This window comes from Hemitrygon akajei, chromosome 8 (genome assembly GCF_048418815.1).
Source record: "Hemitrygon akajei chromosome 8, sHemAka1.3, whole genome shotgun sequence".
NCBI lineage: Eukaryota > Metazoa > Chordata > Chondrichthyes > Myliobatiformes > Dasyatidae > Hemitrygon > Hemitrygon akajei.
This window is the reverse complement of record NC_133131.1, coordinates 175,182,814-175,201,261: the sequence shown is the minus strand read 5'-3', so window position 1 is coordinate 175,201,261 and position 18,448 is coordinate 175,182,814. Positions and strand designations below refer to the sequence as shown.

The 18,448-nt window shown below is 42.5% G+C and overlaps 1 protein-coding gene across 12 annotated transcripts in view; it reads right to left on the bottom strand.

The window, feature by feature from the left end:
• Positions 1-288: 288 nt before the first annotated feature.
• hsf1 (heat shock transcription factor 1) overlaps positions 289-18,448 on the bottom strand; it is a 177,765-nt gene continuing 159,605 nt past the window's right edge. For 10 of the 12 annotated variants that reach the window (XM_073055148.1, XM_073055153.1, XM_073055154.1 and 7 more), the window contains 2 exons: positions 16,601-16,667; positions 289-9,391 (listed from right to left, as the gene is read on the bottom strand). In XM_073055148.1, the coding sequence (XP_072911249.1) occupies positions 9,180-9,391; positions 16,601-16,667 (279 nt within the window). In that variant the 3' untranslated portion in view covers positions 289-9,179. The remainder of the gene's footprint in view (positions 9,392-16,600; positions 16,668-18,448) is intronic. The other 2 variants (XR_012100083.1, XR_012100082.1) reach the window with 2 other exon arrangements.

Genomic DNA, 18,448 nt, shown 5'->3' with positions numbered 1-18,448 from the left:
TCAGCATTTATTATTATTTTGTGCTTTTATTGTATTTGCACAATTTGTTGTCTTTTGCACATTGGTTGTTTGTCCATCTTTGTGTGCAGTTTTTGCATTGATTCTATTGTGTTTCTTTGTATTTGACGTGAATGCCCACAAGAAAATGAACCTCAGGGTAGTGTACAGGTGACATATATTACTTTGATAATAAATTTACTGTGAATTGGTGAACCTCGTAGACTATAACCTTCTGTATCCAAGCATTCAAAAATCATTCATTCTAAAATCAGAGGAACAAAGAACCGCTTTGTTTTTTCCCTCTTTAAGGATAGATTATATATAAAACCATCTTTATTATCACATAAAACAGTTGCACTTACAATTTATCTACATTTCAGAATCCCTTCACTCACTCAAGGGATCTGGATTTAAAGCATTTAAATACAATATTGAAGACTGAATGTCTGAGATATATATTTGCCATCCGCCACAGGAACTAAACAAGGACAGTGCTACATGGAACGCAGTGTCATGTCCAAAGGTAGAATATGGTGTGTGGATAGTCTACGTAAGGTGTGTAGGAATGTAGACGTGGGTGCCTGGCTAATTTGGAAGACCACCAATGTAAGAGGATGTTTGTTTTGCATACTGGATTTTAATATCTCAAATCACCAGAAAGCCACTGTTAATTTTCGGTCTGCGGGGAAAGGGGGGGGGGGGGGGGTCCAAAAGGCTTTGGGAACAGGTGGTAACAATGGAGTCAAAGACAAGTTCACATCAATTTTAATTTCAACAGGAATGGTGGTGTGGGGAATTTAGGACCAGAGGCACAGCCTCAGAATAGAAGGACATCCCTTTAGAACAGAGATGAGGAGGAATTTCTTTAGCTTGAGGGTGGTGGTTCTGTGGAATTCATTGCCGCAGTCAGCTATAGAGGCCAAGTTATTGGGTACATTTAAAACAGACATTGATAGGTTCTTGATTAGTCAGGGTGTCAAAGGTTACAAGGCAAAGGCTGGAGAATGGGGTTGAAAGTGATAATAAATCAGTCCAATTTTGCTCCTAATGTCTTATGGTCAAATGACCAATTCCCGCCTGTTAGATATTAGAAAGAATAAAATCAAATCCGCTTACACCCAGGAACATTTAAATGAAAGAGTTGGAACACTCCTCTTGTCAACAAGGTGGCATTTGATCCACAGGTCTATGCACTACAGCAAGCTGAAGGTCTGACTGATTCTGCAGGGATCATAACCACGGGTGAGGGGAGTGGTGGTCAGGACCTGCTCCAGGGTGACTGAGAAAGCACAGGCCTGTTTCCAACTTCAACAGGTTGTGAACTGTTCCCGTGGGTAGGGCAGAGGGAGAGGGACAGCTTCAGTTTCCTGATACTCATCTACACCCTCTCTCACTTTTAGGCTGCCCCACTGTTCAAACTGCCCTAGTTTGAGGCCCCAGAGACATAGAAAACACTGACACCCATCTCCTCAACCGACCTGTTAGGTCCCTGTTCTGAACGATCAAAATTTGTTGTTTGAGACTTTGAGAAACACAAGCCCATACTGTTCAGTGTGAAAACAGCTCTAATATCCCAGGGATCTACCTACATTTGGGAATTTAGGAATATCTCATCACAAACCATTCAAATTTCTTCAGGACTGAGATGTGAATGATAATTAAAAATCACCATGTTAATGGCAGAAGAGGAGGGCATTTATGAAAGAGAAATTTATTTAATGGGGTGGTGAATCTTTGGAAATTCCCACTGAGAGGACTGTGGAGTTCAAGACCGAGCTCAAACGCTTTTTAGGTACTAATTGAAATTCATGAAGAACAGGTTAGTGACGTTATGGTAAAACAAGAACTTTAATCATTATATGGCAGAGCATGGCAATGCTCTGTACCAGATGGTACTCCAGTCTCTTCACACTGAATCCGTGTTCATTTAGACTGTGAAGATCAAAACTGTACACAAATCAGGACTTCCTACTCTTATACTCTGAGACCCTTGCAAATAAAGACTGCCATTTCATTTGCTTACCTAATAGTTTACTCTCCTGACATATCAGACATGTAACAGTGTGTTTGTTTTTACATATTGGAATTACTTAAAAATCTCAAATCAGAATGCCAATATTAAACTTTAGTCTGAAAGTCTCAAAGGGCTTCGGAAATGGGTTGTAAAGTGGAGTAAAGTTCAGATCAGCTTGAACTTTAGAAATGCACATGGATGGGAGGATTCTGGTCCAGGTGCAGTTTGATGGGATGAGGCAGAGTAACAGTTCAGCACAGATGAAGGGCCTGGGTCCAGGTGCAGTTTGATGGGATGAGGCAAAATGACAGTTCAGCATAGATGAGATGGGCTGAAAAGCTCCTTTCTGTATTATAGTAGTGCTCAATAACTCTAATGACTGTAACAGCAAGTATAAAGGGGTATGGAGGGCTTTGGGATTAGGCGGGAGGGCCAAAGGGCCTGTTTCTGTGCTGTAGTGCTCCATGACTCTATCAGCTTTCTTTCATTCATGTAGATTAATACCAGACAGGATACCATCACATTTTTGGTACTGGAACCTAGTGACCAACACAGGAATGGAACAGTATTCGGAGGAAGGAGACACCCCCTCAAGGAGGTAAAGGGGACCAGATGATACCTTTGATAACTAGGCCATCAGTAGTACACTAGTGTCTGGGAACTGAGGCACAATCAGACACTAATTCACATGCAGACTTAACGGCAAGAGGTAATTCACTGGTCAGTGTTTGAGATAGCTGCAAGGATGGCCAAAGTTCAGTTAAATGACTGGAAAGGGTCAGCAGTTGGTGGGGACTTACTACAGTGAACATGGGCAGTTAGGCTACTGGACACTTCACCTGGAACAACACTCAGCACCACCCCCTCTGGCTTCAGAGAATCCAGATTGCTCTTCAGCTATTTCTTTTACTTAGGGATACTGTGCGGAACAGGTTCTTTTGGCCCAAAGTGCTGCACTGACCCAGCTACCCATTGATTCAACCCTGGCCCAATCATGGGACAATTTATACCAGCCCAGCTACACACTGATTCAACCCTGACCTAATCACGGGACAATTTACACCAGCCCAGCTACACATGATTCAACCCTGGCCTAATCATGGGACAATTTACACCAGCCCAGCTACACACTGATTCAACCCTGGCCTAATCACGGGACAATTTATACCAGCCCAGCTACCCACTGATTCAACCCTGGACGAGTCACGGGACAATTTATACCAGCCCAGCTACACACTGATTCAACCCTGGCCTAATCACGGGACAATTTATACCAGCCCAGCTACACACTGATTCAACCCTGGCCTAATCACGGGACAATTTATACCAGCCCAGCTACACACTGATTCAACCCTGACCTAATCACGGGACAATTTACACCAGCCCAGCTACACATGATTCAACCCTGGCCTAATCACGGGACAATTTACAATGACAATTAACCTACTAAACAATATACCTTTGGACTGCGAGGAAACCAGAGCACCCAGAGGAAACCCACGGAAAAGAACCTATGAACACCTTACATGCTGAACTGTAATAGCATCCCCACTAACCTCTATGTAACTCTGGCACCCCAGAGACCATCTAAAGATGTTTTCACTGGTTGCAGCATGCTCCTTCTGCCCTGGAGATCAGCTTCCAGGCAGGGCTGAAACTCTATCTGCTCTGTGGAACTGGAATTCACCGCATGCCTGTGGATGCTGAGGGAGTGCACAGGGTCAAAATAAACATCTTTTGGATCAAGAGTTAAGTCAAAGAGCGAATAATCTGAACTCTGGGGAAAACCATATGTAAATACCACTGTGGAATTTAAATGTTTGTTAATTAAATCTGGAATAAAAAGCCTGTTACAGTATTTATTGCTGGATACAGAGTAAAACTCCTTTACACTGTCCCACTAAACATATCCACAGCAGGAACAAGAATGGGTCAGATACAGAGTGAACTGCCACCCCTCCCTACCTCCAGGGTAGGGACAGAACAGGATAGAAACAGAATAAAACTACCGATCACCTCCACACCCTGCCCAAACCAATACCCCAGTAGAGTAGGGACATGAATGGGTCAGATACAGAGTGAACTGCCACCCCTCCCTACTCCAGGGTACGGACAGAATGGGATAGTAATAGAATAAAATTTCTGCCTGTGACCGCCCCCCCCAACCAACACCTCAGTAGGGTAAGGAAAGAAAAGATCCCTCCATACGTGTCCTGCCACACATTCCAAGCGCAGGAAAAGGGGAGGCTGGATACATCACCCACCTTTATATGGGGGGGGGGGGGGGGGGGGGGTGGCGGTGGATGGGAAAGAAGACCGGGTCAGATGCTGGCCTAAACATGAGTTTGATCTCAAAAATATTATAGGTGACCCTTCTTAGTCGCCTGAAATGGCACAGCAGATGTCTCAACCGTAAACATCTCCTGACAAAATACAACCATAAAACAACAGCAAGACCACTCCGGATCGATCTATCACTGGAACTGGATGTAACCATCAACTTTTAACCATGCCTTCTGAACAAATGGAGGAATCTGTGTGGTGCCATGGCCCAGCATGAAGTCCATTTCCTCCCACCATTTGACTCCATGACCCAACATCTCCTTGGATTCAAACTCTCGGAACAACAAGGACAGCATGGCAGGATTGGTAGAATCATACTGAGACACATGGTGTCCTCTGCCATTAACAAGCCTCTTTCTATCTCAGCACTAGAAGTGCTGATGTCTATAAGACGACTGCTCAATATTCACTTCCATCTGCTATGCCCTTGATAATGAAGCATTTAAGCCTAAAGGAACTGGATAACATTAAAAAAACGAGATTCTGCAGGTGCTGGATGTCTTGAGCAACACGTACAAAATGCTGGAGGAACTCAGTATTTAAGGAGTGGAATAAGCAGTTGATGTTTTGGGTCCAGGCTCAGTCCTGAGAAACTGTCTCAGATGCTGACTATTTATTCCCCTCCACATATGATGTCTGACCTGCTGAGTTCCTCCAACATTTTGTGTGTTGATTCTACCAAGAATCTAAACACCTCACCTCAAGCACCTGGGAGACACAACCAGCCATGTAAGCTATGCAAACAGGAGAGGAGCTGAGTAATCAGCACCAAATTCCCTGGAGTCTTTTCATCCACAATGTGATGGAATTCTCTCAATGGCTGGACGGAGTGCAACTCCAGTAACCCCAAAGAAGATTAACATACCATTCTGAAATGCTGGAGGAACTCAGTAGGTCAGGCTGCATCTACGGAGGGGAATACGCTATCAACATTTCAGAGTGAGGCCTGAAACTGGAACTGTTTGTTCCTCTCCACAGATCCTGCCTGACCTGCTGAGTTCCTCTAGCATTTTCTGTATTACTCTGGACTTCCAGCATCTGCGGTATCTCTTGTGTTTAACAACTAGCCAAGGCTTCTGTGATGTCTCTTCTGTACATCAGAGAAGGTCGTTAGCAGCATGTGCATGTAAACACCACATTTAGACCCCCTCAAAACCATATTATCATCTAGCTCTGGAAAACATATCACTGTCCCCTCTCTACTGCTGGGTAACAAGCCTGCAGCTTCATAATGTCTACAGATCGATGTAATGTCAGCACGTGAATTGCAGCAATACAGAGACAGATCATGGGCATCTTCTTTCAAAATTAATTAGGAACTACAATTATATTGGAAGGGATTTGTTTTGATGTTGTGCTGCTAAACATTGTGGGCACGCTGTGTTGGCAACACTTGTGGGCCACCCCCAGCACATGCTCAATGAGTGTGCTGCTTGAATGTGCAAACAACAAATTTCACTGTATGCTTTGTGTGTGATTAATGAATCGAATCCTGAATCTACTGACATTGTTTTCTCTGCCACCACTTACAGCACTGCAAGCAACCAATAGGCACTGAGCTGAACTGCTAATCACAAAAATCTCTAACAACCCCAGAGATGCTCATGCCACCCGGCAATCCAGAAACTTGTGGTGAGCTCCTGGGTAACCACATGCCTTTGCACTCTTGCCCTTTCTCTAAAGACCTTCAAATATTTAATTTGCCTTTCTGGCTAGTGTTCCTCATCCACCCCCAGTGCCACTCACAAATTTATAATGACCAATTAAGGCAAATTTGGGGCTCCAACTTGAAACAGCCTTTATCCTCACCCACCTCTCCCAACACCTCTAGAACAGGGATTCCCAACCTGGGGTCCATGAATCCCTCAGTTAATGGTAAGGGTCCAGGGCATAAATAAGGTTGAGAACTCCTGCTTTACAACATTTTCATTTCCAGAGGGAGGAATACTGTAGTTTCATCAGTCTTAAATTACAGATTTCATTAAATAGACCATATGTTTTGATCTGGACAAGCAGCCAAGTGTTGTTAAATTTATATTCCAATGTGACAATCCGAGGAAAAAGAATTGTTAAAATCCAGTTTGTGGCTTAACCAGAAATGAAATGACTACATTCTGCCAGACTGAAAACCTAAGTGGTTCACCCCTCCCTTTTCTGGATGAAGATACATCCCCTGCTGGGCTGAGCTGCAACCTCAGGGCAACTTGCCAATAAATGGACCAGCCCCTAACTGTTCAGGGCTCAGGAAAAGTAGCAAGGTATGAGGTGGCAGGAAGGCGGAAAGAGAAAGAGGAGGAGGGAATGGCAGCAGAGTAATGCAGCTTTGGCACTTTATGTGGGTAATTAAGACACTTGCTGAAATTACTATGCACTTACATCAGGGGCTTCTTTAGAAGGCACATTTAATTGTATCCAGACTCCCTGGAGTGCAGGAGAATGGGGCGAGATTTGATGTATACAAAATTATGAAGGGTATAGATAGGGTTTACAAGCAGGCTCTTTCCACCGAGGTTGGCTGAGTCTAGAACCAGAGGTCATGGGTTAAGGGTGAAAGGTGTGAGATGACATCTTCACTCAAGAGGGTGGTAGGAGTGTGGAACAAGCTGCCAGCAGAAGTGATGGATGTGAGTTTGATTTCATTCTTTAAGAGATATACGGATAGGAAGGGATGGAAGGGCATGGTCTGGGTGCAGCGCAATGGGACTAGGCAGAATAACAGTTTGGTAAGGACTAGATGAGCTGAAGGTCCTGTTTCTGTGCTGTAGTGCTCTATGACTTGGACAAGTATGTGGATAGGAAAGGTTTAGAGAAGAGGTTCCCAACCTTTTTTATGCTGACCAATAACATTAAGCAAGAGGTCCTTGGACCCCACAGTGGGAATCCCTGGTTTAAAGGGATGTGGAAGGTAAATGCAACAAGCTAGCAGGTAAATGAAAACTTGGTCAAATGGACAAGATTAACTGAAGGGTCTGTTTTCCGCATCTCTATGACGATTTCTTCATTACAAAGTGCATGATTTCAGTCACAATGCTGTTACGATTAAAGGGTGACAATGCGAATGAGGAAGACCATGAAACTCTATATTCAAAGTTTATCATTAATGATTCTTTGTTAATTGAACTAAACACACACTAACCAACAACGAAACCTCTGGGCAACAGCAAACAACAGAAGAGCTTACTTGCACAGCAACGCCTTCACATTTCCAAGTTAGAGCAGCCAATAAACACGTTGGGAAGTGCAGCTAATGCCCAGCAGACACACCTATTGGTGGAACAAGCAAACCAACAGCAGGACCTTCCTCTGTTGGTGGACATCACCAGCACAAGGCTCCACCAATGGTTAGGCAATTACAATGGGAGTACCATAGTTTCCACATCTGGCACCAGACTTATGAAGCAGATATTCTGAGCTGTATCATGAACACATCTCTAAACATTTTCAGAAAAAAAAACATATCGTCAGTGATATATCTTTGGCTTGGGGCTGTGCAGAATTCCTGGATGGCTTCAAATATTTCAAGTCGCTTTGATGGAGCACAAGGCAAAAACACAGGCGTGCCAAACTGCTCATCCATCCAACCTACCTACCCTGTCAAACCTCTTCTGCCCTACTCTGGGAAAGTCCTGAACAGTCTTGAGCCATTCTCAAGTGGACCGACAAATTGTATAATGCAAGGTCATACAAACAAACACGACTGGGCATCAAATGGCATGACCAGTTCAATGATAGCAGGGTGCAAGTTCAATCACGGTCAGGACGGTGTGAAAAATGTTCTTTGAAAAATGCCACTTACGCTCCTTTGCACAGAACTAACCTGACAGACAAAGTTACTGGGTGGGGGTGGGGTGAACAAGCATTGGTTGAAACTATGCTTTATAAGTGTAAGCACCAAGATCTAATTTTTTAAAAATTCAAAATACTGGGAAACATACCCTTTAATTCCCTCTAACTAAGCTAGTGATAGAAAGAACATTGAGTTGAGTTCAATGGCTTGAACTCACCCCACTCTGGGTGAGTATATGTGCAGGTTTCAGAGTGGGAAGTGGATACGAGATGTACATGGGTTACAAGTTGTTATAACAGATTCCAACACCCTCCCTATTCCAATTTCTGATTTTTCACAAAACCCTTTTACAAGCTTCCAAAATATAATGTATAAAAAAATAAACCTCCTTTCTACCACAGCATCATAGGATTTAGAGTACAAGCTGAAATATTTACTTGACTTTTAAAAAATTTTTTTTTTAATAATATATGAATCAAAAATACATCTTCAGTATTCAGCAACTGGATTAACGTGTAAATATACAAGAACAAGGACAATGAAGGCAGGGTTTGGGGAAGGAGGAGTGGAGAAGAGGGGCAGAACAGAAGTGAATTAAACAAGACAGCAAATTATTGTTCCTCACCCAGGACAAAAATCAGAGTGGTTTCAGAATTGCCCTCAGCCAGAACCTGATGCTCTTAGGATAGAGATCAACCTGCTTCCCAAGAGGAGGGTGGTGTGTGGGGTGGACTATAACAAGACCATAAAATTGCCACTGCAATCAATCTTGCCCTTAATCACAACAGGAGCAGAAACCCTATGACTCTCTTCCCTGTCATAATATGCTCTTGCCATGAGAGTTTCAGGTTAGTAACACAAACTGGTCGTCAAAATGAAATATTTATAGATACTGTTTCACTCCTTCGTACTGCATCTGCATCCGTTCCTGAAGCAGAAAGCTATGGGCCGACCAAGCATTCCAGCATGTTTGGGGGGGGGGGGGGGGGGGGGGCAGGGGTGGCGAGAAAGCAGGGGAGAGAGTTTCTCCCATAGTTAGGAGACGGATGGGTCCTTCGTGTGTGTCAGGTCAGTGCTTGATAGGAGGGAGAGTGGGTCTTCGTCCGTAGGTTCTGGATTCAGGTTCTCTTCTGCTGTGAAAAACGGAGAATCTCCAGCTTCAAATAAGACAGGGAGGTCTCCTGCATCATTGGAGTTGGAGTCGACCAGCAGCAGAGGTGGTGCACTGTACTGGACAACCTGTTTTCCTGGACAAACGGGGGGCATAAAACAAATTACTGCATTGTAGAGGGAGACAGAAATGGTCAACAGATGAAGAGGGCTGAAAGCAACAACATGGCGATATCAAGAGGGCCAGTGGTGGTCAAGAGTCAGACACCAGGGTGACAGGAATAGCATCAGTACATCTGAAAGCAATACTGCAAAAAGCACACTCCCATCCCACGGCAGAAAGAGGAAAATGGCAGCCTGCTTATGATCAATCCAGAAAAATGAGAATATGTGGAGAATGAAAAACCCTTGAATCCACTTGATCTGTCTGATATTGAGGGGGCACTGAACAGAACTGGAAAAGGCTGCAGAAAGTTGCAAACTTTGCCAGTTCCACCACGGGCAATAGATTCCCCAGCATCCAGGAATGGACAATGAGCCCACAAACACTATCTATTTGTTTTTTGTTCTCTTTTTGCACTACTTATTTAATATATATTTTTTATTGTAATTTATAGTGTTTGATTTATGCTGTATTGCCACAAAACAACAGATTTCACGATATATGCTAGTGATATTAAACCTGACTCTGACCTCAAACAGCACTAGACAATGTTTCTGACAGTTACAGTTGAGGGTGACTTGCTGATCGGGACCCTGAGACAACTGTATTGTATTCTAAACAAGATACACAACACTCACTGGAAACAAGGAGCTTGATCACATCAAGGTGTGGCATAATCCATAAATCCGATGGGGAGTGGAAACATTATATACAACACTCAGACTCTGTGGAAATTCAGCCCTTAATGTTTAATTGAGGATAAGCTGATGTTTAAGCTGAAGCATAAAGCCAGCTTCAATCCTTTGTATATTTGCAAAATATACAGTGCCTATAAAAAGTATTCACCGCCCTTTGAAGTTTTCATGTTTTATTGCTTTACAACACTGAATCACAATGGATTTAATTTGGCTTTTTTTGACACGGATCAACAGAAAAAAACTCTTCTGTGTCCAAGTGAAAACAGATCTCTACAAAGTGATCAAAATTAATCAAAAATATAAAACACAAAATAATGGATTGCATAAGTATTCACCCTCTTTAATAAGACACACCAAATCATCACTGGAGCAGCCAATTGGTTTTAGAAGTCACATAATCAGTTAAATGGAGAATCCTGTGTGCACTCAAGGTGTTTCAATTGATTGTAGTAAAAATACACCGGTGTCTGGAAGGTCCAATTGCTGGTGAGTCAATATCCTGGCAAAAACTACACCATGAAGACAAAAGAACTCTCCAAACAATTCTGCGAAAAGGCTATTGAAAAGCACAAGTCAGGAGATGGATACAAAAAAATTTCCAACTTACTGAATATCCCTTCGAGTACAGTTAAGTCCATCATCAAGAAATTGAAAGAATATGGCACAGCTGTAAATCTGCCTAGAGCAGGCCATTCTCAAACTGAGTGTCCATGCAAGAAAGGGACTAGTGAGGGAGGCCACCTACTGACCTATGACATCTCTGGAGGAGTTACAAACTTCAGTGGCTGAGATGGGAGATTGACAAAGAGAAAGCCACTGCTGAAAAAAAACTCAAGAGGTAATCTTGGCTAGGGTTTGCCAGAAAGCATGTGGGAGTCTCTGAAGTCAGCTGGAAGAAGTTTCTATGGTCTGATGACACCAAAATTGAGCTTTTTGGCCATCAACTAAATGCTATGTTTGGCATAAACCAAATACTGCACATCATCAAAAAAACACCATCCCTACCGTGAAGCATGGTGGTGGCTGCATCGTGCTGTGGGGTTGGTTCACTGTAGCAGGCCCTGGAAGGCTTATGAAGTTACAGTGTAAAATTAATGCAGCAAAATACAGAGAAACCCTTTTCTGTTTCTGTTTTCCTGTTGATCAACGTCAAAAAAGCCAAATCCTCTGTAATTCAATGTTTTAAAACAATAAAGCATGAAAACTTCCAAGGGCAGTGAATACTTTTTATAGGCACTGTAATTAGAAAAGGGTGATCCGAGCTGCGAGCCTGGAGGTACTGTATGCCTGAGGGTCTTGTGTTCTCCGAGAGATTGACAGGAGTGGACGCTGAGTAATTTGGAGAGTCCCAGCTTCGTCCCAGGATACAGGGTAGGGGATTTCTTTACCAAGAGGTTTGGGAGTTTTTGGAAATCTTTATCCCACAGACTGAGGATGTTCTGGCGGTGAGTACCTTTGAGGCTGGCATCCATAGATCTTTGGGCTTTAAGGGGTTAAAGATAAGGTGATTGGGTGGAGTTGAAGCAGGGACCAGCCATTGGGGCTGGCATGAGATGAGGTATGCAATGCTTCCAATGTTATTTTGACCCTCTTAGTTGTAATACATCTCAGAAATGGCCTGGATGCTTTAAGTTGGCTTTATCTATACTCCACACTCAAATCTCCTATACCTCCAGCCACCCAATATTTGTTTCAGATTTACCATGGATTTTTTGTTTGAAGTCACTGAAGACAAGAGAAGGGTGTTTTCAAAATGCACAGGAAATGCAAAAGCTGAACAGTAAACCATTAAAATCATCAGTCTTGCATTTGTGCATGCAATTTAAAGTGGGTGTCGAAACTGAATTACAGAATATAGAACAGTACAGCATAATACAGGCCCTTTAGCCCACAATGTTGTGCTAACGCTTTAACCTACTCCAAGAAAAGCATTGGCTGTCTACTCTATCAATGCCGCTTATCATCCTGTACCCTTATATAGGTGTATTACATGAAAGATGAGATTTTAAAATGAGACTTCATTTGATTTGGAATTTTTAAACAAAAAATGTGGATCATAATTTAAAAAAAAGAGTTCCCACTCAAACTTCTAATCTTTTGCTGCAAGACAAAATTTAAACTTAATGATAATGGCAGCATTAATTTGGGGAAAGTTCAGTAGGAAGAATTATTAAAAGTTTAAGAGATGCACTAAGGTCAGAAGTTAGTCCCTCTCAAGGACAGTATGTGTGAGTGGATGCGTGGGCGGGCGGTACGGAGGAAGGTAAAGAGCTTGTTCTGCTGCTTGCATTGCTGAGCTGGACATGGTGGACATGCTATGTTAGGGTCAGAATGTGAGGTGCTACTTCCGGGCTGCTCCCAGCATAACCTTAGTTGTGTCAGTTGTTAATACAAATGACATTTTTCACTTCATGTTTCAATGCATGTGACAAATGAATCTGAATCTGAACCTGAGATGCACTTCTGAAAGAGAGGTAGGAAGAGCAACTCCCTAATTAGTGTAAACTAACTGGTAACTAATTACACTCTGAACCTGAGATGCACTACTGAAAGAGAGGTAGGAAGAGCAACTCCCTAATTAGTGTAAACGGACTGGTAACTAATTACACTCTGGTTTATTACAATGTGTCCATTTTTGGAGAATTAGGAATGAAATGTTTAAAATGATGAGAAGCATTGATTGATAAGGTACACAGTCTTTTCCCAGGTTGGAAGACCCAAAACTATGGGGCATAGATTTAGGGCAGGGGCTCCCAACCTGGGGTCCATGGACCCTTTGCTTAATGGTATTGGTCCATGGCATAAAAAAGGTTAGGAATCCCTGATTTAGGGCAGGAAGGGAAAGATTAAGAAGGGACCTGAAGGACTTTTCCCTTGGAGAGAATGATGAATATATGGAATGAACTGCCAGAGGAAGAGGGAGATACCATTTAAGGAGAATTTGGATAGATATGAGGATATCGGCTTGTAGCCAAGAAACTAGGACCAGGTGAGTAGGCACTGTGAATGTCATGGACTCCTTGGGCTGAGGGCCTGTATGCATGCTGAACTGCTCTATGACAATTTTTGCTGAGACTCCCAAGATAAGTAGTAAATGTGAAAAGTATTCAGCCCTCAAACATTTATTTACAAAAATGAGTATGAGAACCAGGGATTTTCATCAATTCAACTGAGAATTTTTATTTGTGTATCACATGTTCCTTTTTCACAGTAGATCCCCAAAAAACAGGGAAAAATATAAAGCATGAAAAACTAAAAATTCAAAAACTGAATGTTAGCAGTTCAAAAGTATTCATCCCCCTTTGCTCGGTACTTAGTTGAACCATTACAGTCATGTAGTCTTTTTATTTGGATAAGTCTCTATTACCTTTGCACAATGTGATGGAGCAAGATTTGCCCATTCCTCCTTGCAAAAATGCTCCAGCTGTGTAAGTTAAGTTGGAGAGCAGCAAAGGACAGCAATCATGAGGTCTTGTCAGAGATGTTTGATCAGGTTAAGGCCGGGCTCTGAATGGGCTACGCAAGGACATCAATTCTCTTCATTTGCAGCAATAATTAATGGGAAGATAGAGAATTGGGAAACTTTTAGAAATCTACAGAACACAACTGAAAGAATCATTAGGAGGGAAAAGATGAAATATGACAGCAAGCTAGCAAATAATATCAAAGTGGATAGAAAAAGCTTTTTCAAAGTATATAAAAAAATAAGAGATGAGAGTGGATACAGGACTGCCAGAAAATGAGACCAGAGAAATTATAACTGGGGACAAGGAGATGGCAGATGAATGAAATAAGTATTTAGCATCAATCTTCACCATGGAAGACACTAGCAGTGTGCCAAGTGTTGAAAGGTGTGAAGGAAGAGAAATGAGTGCAGTTACCATTGCAAGGGAGAAGGTGCTCAAAAAGCTGTAAGACCTAAAGGTACAAAAGTCACCCGGACCAGATGAACTGCAGCCTCGGGCTCTGAAAGAGGTAGCAGTAGAGATTGTGTAGGCATTAGCAATGATCTTTCAAAAATCATTGGACTCTGGCATGGAAGTCAATTGTTAAGGATGAGGTTATGGAGTACTTGGTGACACAGGACAAGATAGCACAAAGACAGCATGGTTTCCTTAAGGGAAAATCTTGCTTGATGAAACTGTTGGAATTCTTTGAGTAGATTACAAGAAGGATAGATAATGGGGATACAGTGGTGTTGTACATTTGGACTTTCAGAAGGTCTTTGACAAGGCGCCACGCATGAGGCTGTTTACCAAATTAAAGAGTTCATGGTATTACAGTAAAGTTACTGGCATGGCTAGGGCATTCGCTGATTGGTAGGAGCCTTCGAATAGGAATAAAAGGTCCCTTTTCCAGTTGCTGCTGCAAGGGTCAGTGTTGGGTTCGCTTCTTTTTATGCTGTATATCAATGATTCAGATGATGGAATAGATGGCTTTGTTGCCAAGTTTGCAGATGATATGAAGATTACCACAGGCAGCTGTGGAGGTCAGATTGATGGGTATACTTAAGGCAGAAATTGATAGGTTCCTGATTGGCCACGGTATCAAAGGTTACAGGGAGAAAGCCGGGGAGTGGGGCTGAGGAGGGGAAAAATGATCAACATGATTGAATGGCATAGCAGACTTGATGGGCCAAATGGCCTTATTCTGCTCCTATGTCTTATGGTCACTCCATGGTTGCTCTGGCAGTGTGTTTTAGGTCGTTGTCCTGCTGAAAAAGAAGCTTCCTCCCCAGTTTAAGCTTTCCAAAAGAGGCTAGCACGTTTTTGAACCAGTATCTTCCCATCAGTCCTGACCAGATTTCCAGTCCCTGCTGCTGAAGAGTATCCCCATAGCATGATGCTACCTTCATATAGTAGCATATCGTAGTTACAGTAGGGATGGTGTTACCTGGCTATACGCAGTATTAGATTTACATCACACATACCGTGAACACATGATGTGGAAGAAGGTCCTGGGGTTAGATGAGATGAAAGTGGAATTTCTTGGCCTCAACACTAAGGAGTACGTGTGGTATAAATCCAATACTGTGCATCAGCCAGGTAATACCATCCCTACTGTAACGTATGGTGGAGGTAGCAACATACTATTGGGATGCTATTCAGCAGCAGAGACTGGAAATCTATTCAGGATTGATGTAAAGAGCTTGGATAAAAACCTGCTGGCATCTGCTAGAAAGCTTAAACTGGAAAGGAAGTTCATCTTCCAGCAGGACAATATCTCAAGAGCAACCATGGAGTGAGTGGCTTCAAATGAAGAAAACTCATGTTCTTGAGCGGCCCAGTCAGAGTCCTGACCTTAACCTGATTGAACATCTTTAGAAGGACAAACTTCAAGGCACAGTACAAAGTAAATGGCAGGATACTTGGTAGTGTGGAGGAGCAGAGGGATCTGGGGGTACATGTCCACAGATCCCTGAAAGTTGCCTCACAGGTAGATAGGGTAGTTAAGAAAGCTTATGGGGTGTTAGCTTTCATAAGTCAAGGGATAGAGTTTAAGAGACGCGATGTAATGATGCAGCTCTATAAAACTCTAGTTAGGCCACACTTGGAGTACTGTGTCCAGTTCTGGTCGCCTCACTATAGGAAAGATGTGGAAGCATTGGAAATGGTACAGAGGAGATTTACCAAGATGCTGCCTGGTTTAGAGAGTATGGATTATGATCAGAGATTAAGGGAGCTAGGGCTTTACTCTTTGGAGAGGAGGAGGATGAGAGGAGACATGATAGAGGTGTACAAGATATTAAGAGGAATAGACAGAGTGGACAGCCAGCGCCTCTTCCCCAGGGCACCACTGTTCAGTACAAGAGGACATGGCTTTAAGGTAAGGGGAGGGAAGTTCAAGGGGATATTAGAGGAAGGTTTTTCACTCAGAGAGTGGTTGGTGCGTGAAATGCACTGCCTGAGTCAGTGGTGGAGGTAGATACACTAGTGAAATTTAAGAGACTACTAGACAGGTATATGGAGGAATTTAAGGTGGGGGGTTATATGGGAGGCAGGGTTTGAGGGTTGGCACAACATTGTGGGCCAAAGGGCCTGTAATGCGCTGTACTATTCTATGTTCTATGTTCTATCTCTGGCATGATCACAAGATTGCTGTCCACCACCACTTCCAACTAACTTGGCAAAACTTGAGCAATTTTGCAAGGAGGAATTGTCAATTTTTCACGTTTTACAATTTTTCCTGCTTTTTGGGCTCTACTGTGAAAAAGGAACATGTGATTCACAAATAAAAATTATCAGTTAAATTGATCTAAATCCCCTGGTTGTAATATTTAGTTAGGTGAACAAAGGGTTGGGGACTGAATACTTTTACAAGGCATTCTATAACTCCTGTGTAGCTGTAGAGTGCCTTGAGAAGAAAACCAGATAATGAGAAATCTTGCCATCTACAAGAAACTGAAGAAATTCTGATTCAAACCAGTGAGTATTTGGGACAAATCTGACCTTAGGTTTATTGACATTCAGTGGTCTTTACATTACCTGTATCTTCTGTGTTTGTTTGTGTCTCTGAATATCTCTGTTCCTGTGAGCCCAATAGATCCTGCATCTGTGGAGAGATAGGGGTAACATGGACAAATTCTTAAATACATCTCAATAAAGTGGAGACACCCCGAACAGAAAATCTTACAAGCAGCAGCGGATACGGTCCAGTCCATCACGGGTAAAGGTCTCTGCACCATTGAGCACATCTACATGTAGTGTTGTTGCAGGAGAGCAGCATCCATCATCAAAGACCCCCCCCCCCCCCCCCCACCACCACTTAGGCAATGCTCTCCTCTCACTATGGCCATCAGGAAGAAGGTAAAGGAATCTCAGAACTCATAGCATTAAGATCAGGAATAGTTATTTCCCCTGAAGCATCAGGCTCTTGAACCAAAGGGTATAACTTCATTCATCTTCACTTGCCCCATCATAAGATGTTCCCACAACCAATGGACTCACTTTCAAGGACTCTTCATCTCATTTTCTTGATATTTAATACTTTATTATTATTATGTTTTCCTCTTTCATACTTGCACAGTTTGTTGTCTCTTGCGCATTGGCTGTCTGTTCGTCTTGTTGGGTGCGGTTTTTCATTGATTCTATTGTATCTTTCTTTGGATTTATTGTGAATGCTTGCACAGAAATGAATCTCATGGTTGTATATGGTGACAAATATACAGTACTTTGATAATAAATTTTCTTTGAACTTAAAGTACATTTTAAAGAAATAGAAATAGTAAATAGAAATTAAATAGAAATAGTAAATAGAAATAGTAATATTCTGTGTAAAGTTACACCAAAGACAACAATCTCTAATGAGTTGTTGAGTTTTATGACTCCTTGGGGCTCCATTAGGTATTTGTTGATTGCTCAATTTACTTTGAACTTAAAGTACATTTTAAAGAAATAGAAATAGAAATAGTAAATAGAAATAGTAAATAGAAATAGTAATATTCTGTGTAAAGTTACACCAAAGACAACAATCTCTAATGAGTTGTTGAGTTTTATGACTCCTTGGGGCTCCATTAGGTATTTGTTGATTGCTCACATTTTAGAATATAAAACATCACAGCACAGTACAGGCCCTTCGGCCTAAGATGTTGTGCCAACCTTTGAACCAACTCTAAGATCAATCTATCCCTGCCCTCCCACATAGCCCTCCATTTTTCTATAATCAATGTGCCCATCTAAGAGTACCTCTATCACCACCACTGGCAGGGCATTCTCTGCACACCACTTGGTGTAAATGTTATGTACCCCTAGGGTTCATATTCTGACACTATCACTTTAAAATGTTGGGAGAATGAGACTGGCTTTTGGACACTGTTTGAGCTGTTACAGAGAGAGAGAGAAAGAGGCAAAGACTGCTCAGAGATGGTGTTACGGTTTCTCTGCAAGCATGTTTACACTTTAACAAGGACAGTGTCAGCTTCTGTATTCTTACAGAGAGAGAGGGACGAAGCCTGCCTTGAGATGGTGTCTAAACGAACTCTAAAGCTTGTTTTGAATATACAAGGACACTGCCTGCTTGTGAGTTCTTACAGAGAGCAACGAGCAGCTCGTGAGTTGCCATGGTGACTGAGAGCTGCTGTGGCGACCCACTTTCTGTGCAGGTGAACTGGCTCACAAATAGCCCGCACGTGGGGAGAGACTTTGGTAATGCACCTCTGACGTCATTTCCGTCTGGAGAGGGCAGGAACTAGGGATTAAAAGCCAGCGCCGCAAAGTTTGAATAAACTAGTCTCGAAACGACTTACCGACTGCGTGTCGTTATTTCTAGCTCTGTATGTAGTACGTCGCTACACAGTGTTATTTGATGGACAGCTGGTGTTCAGCATGGTGAGA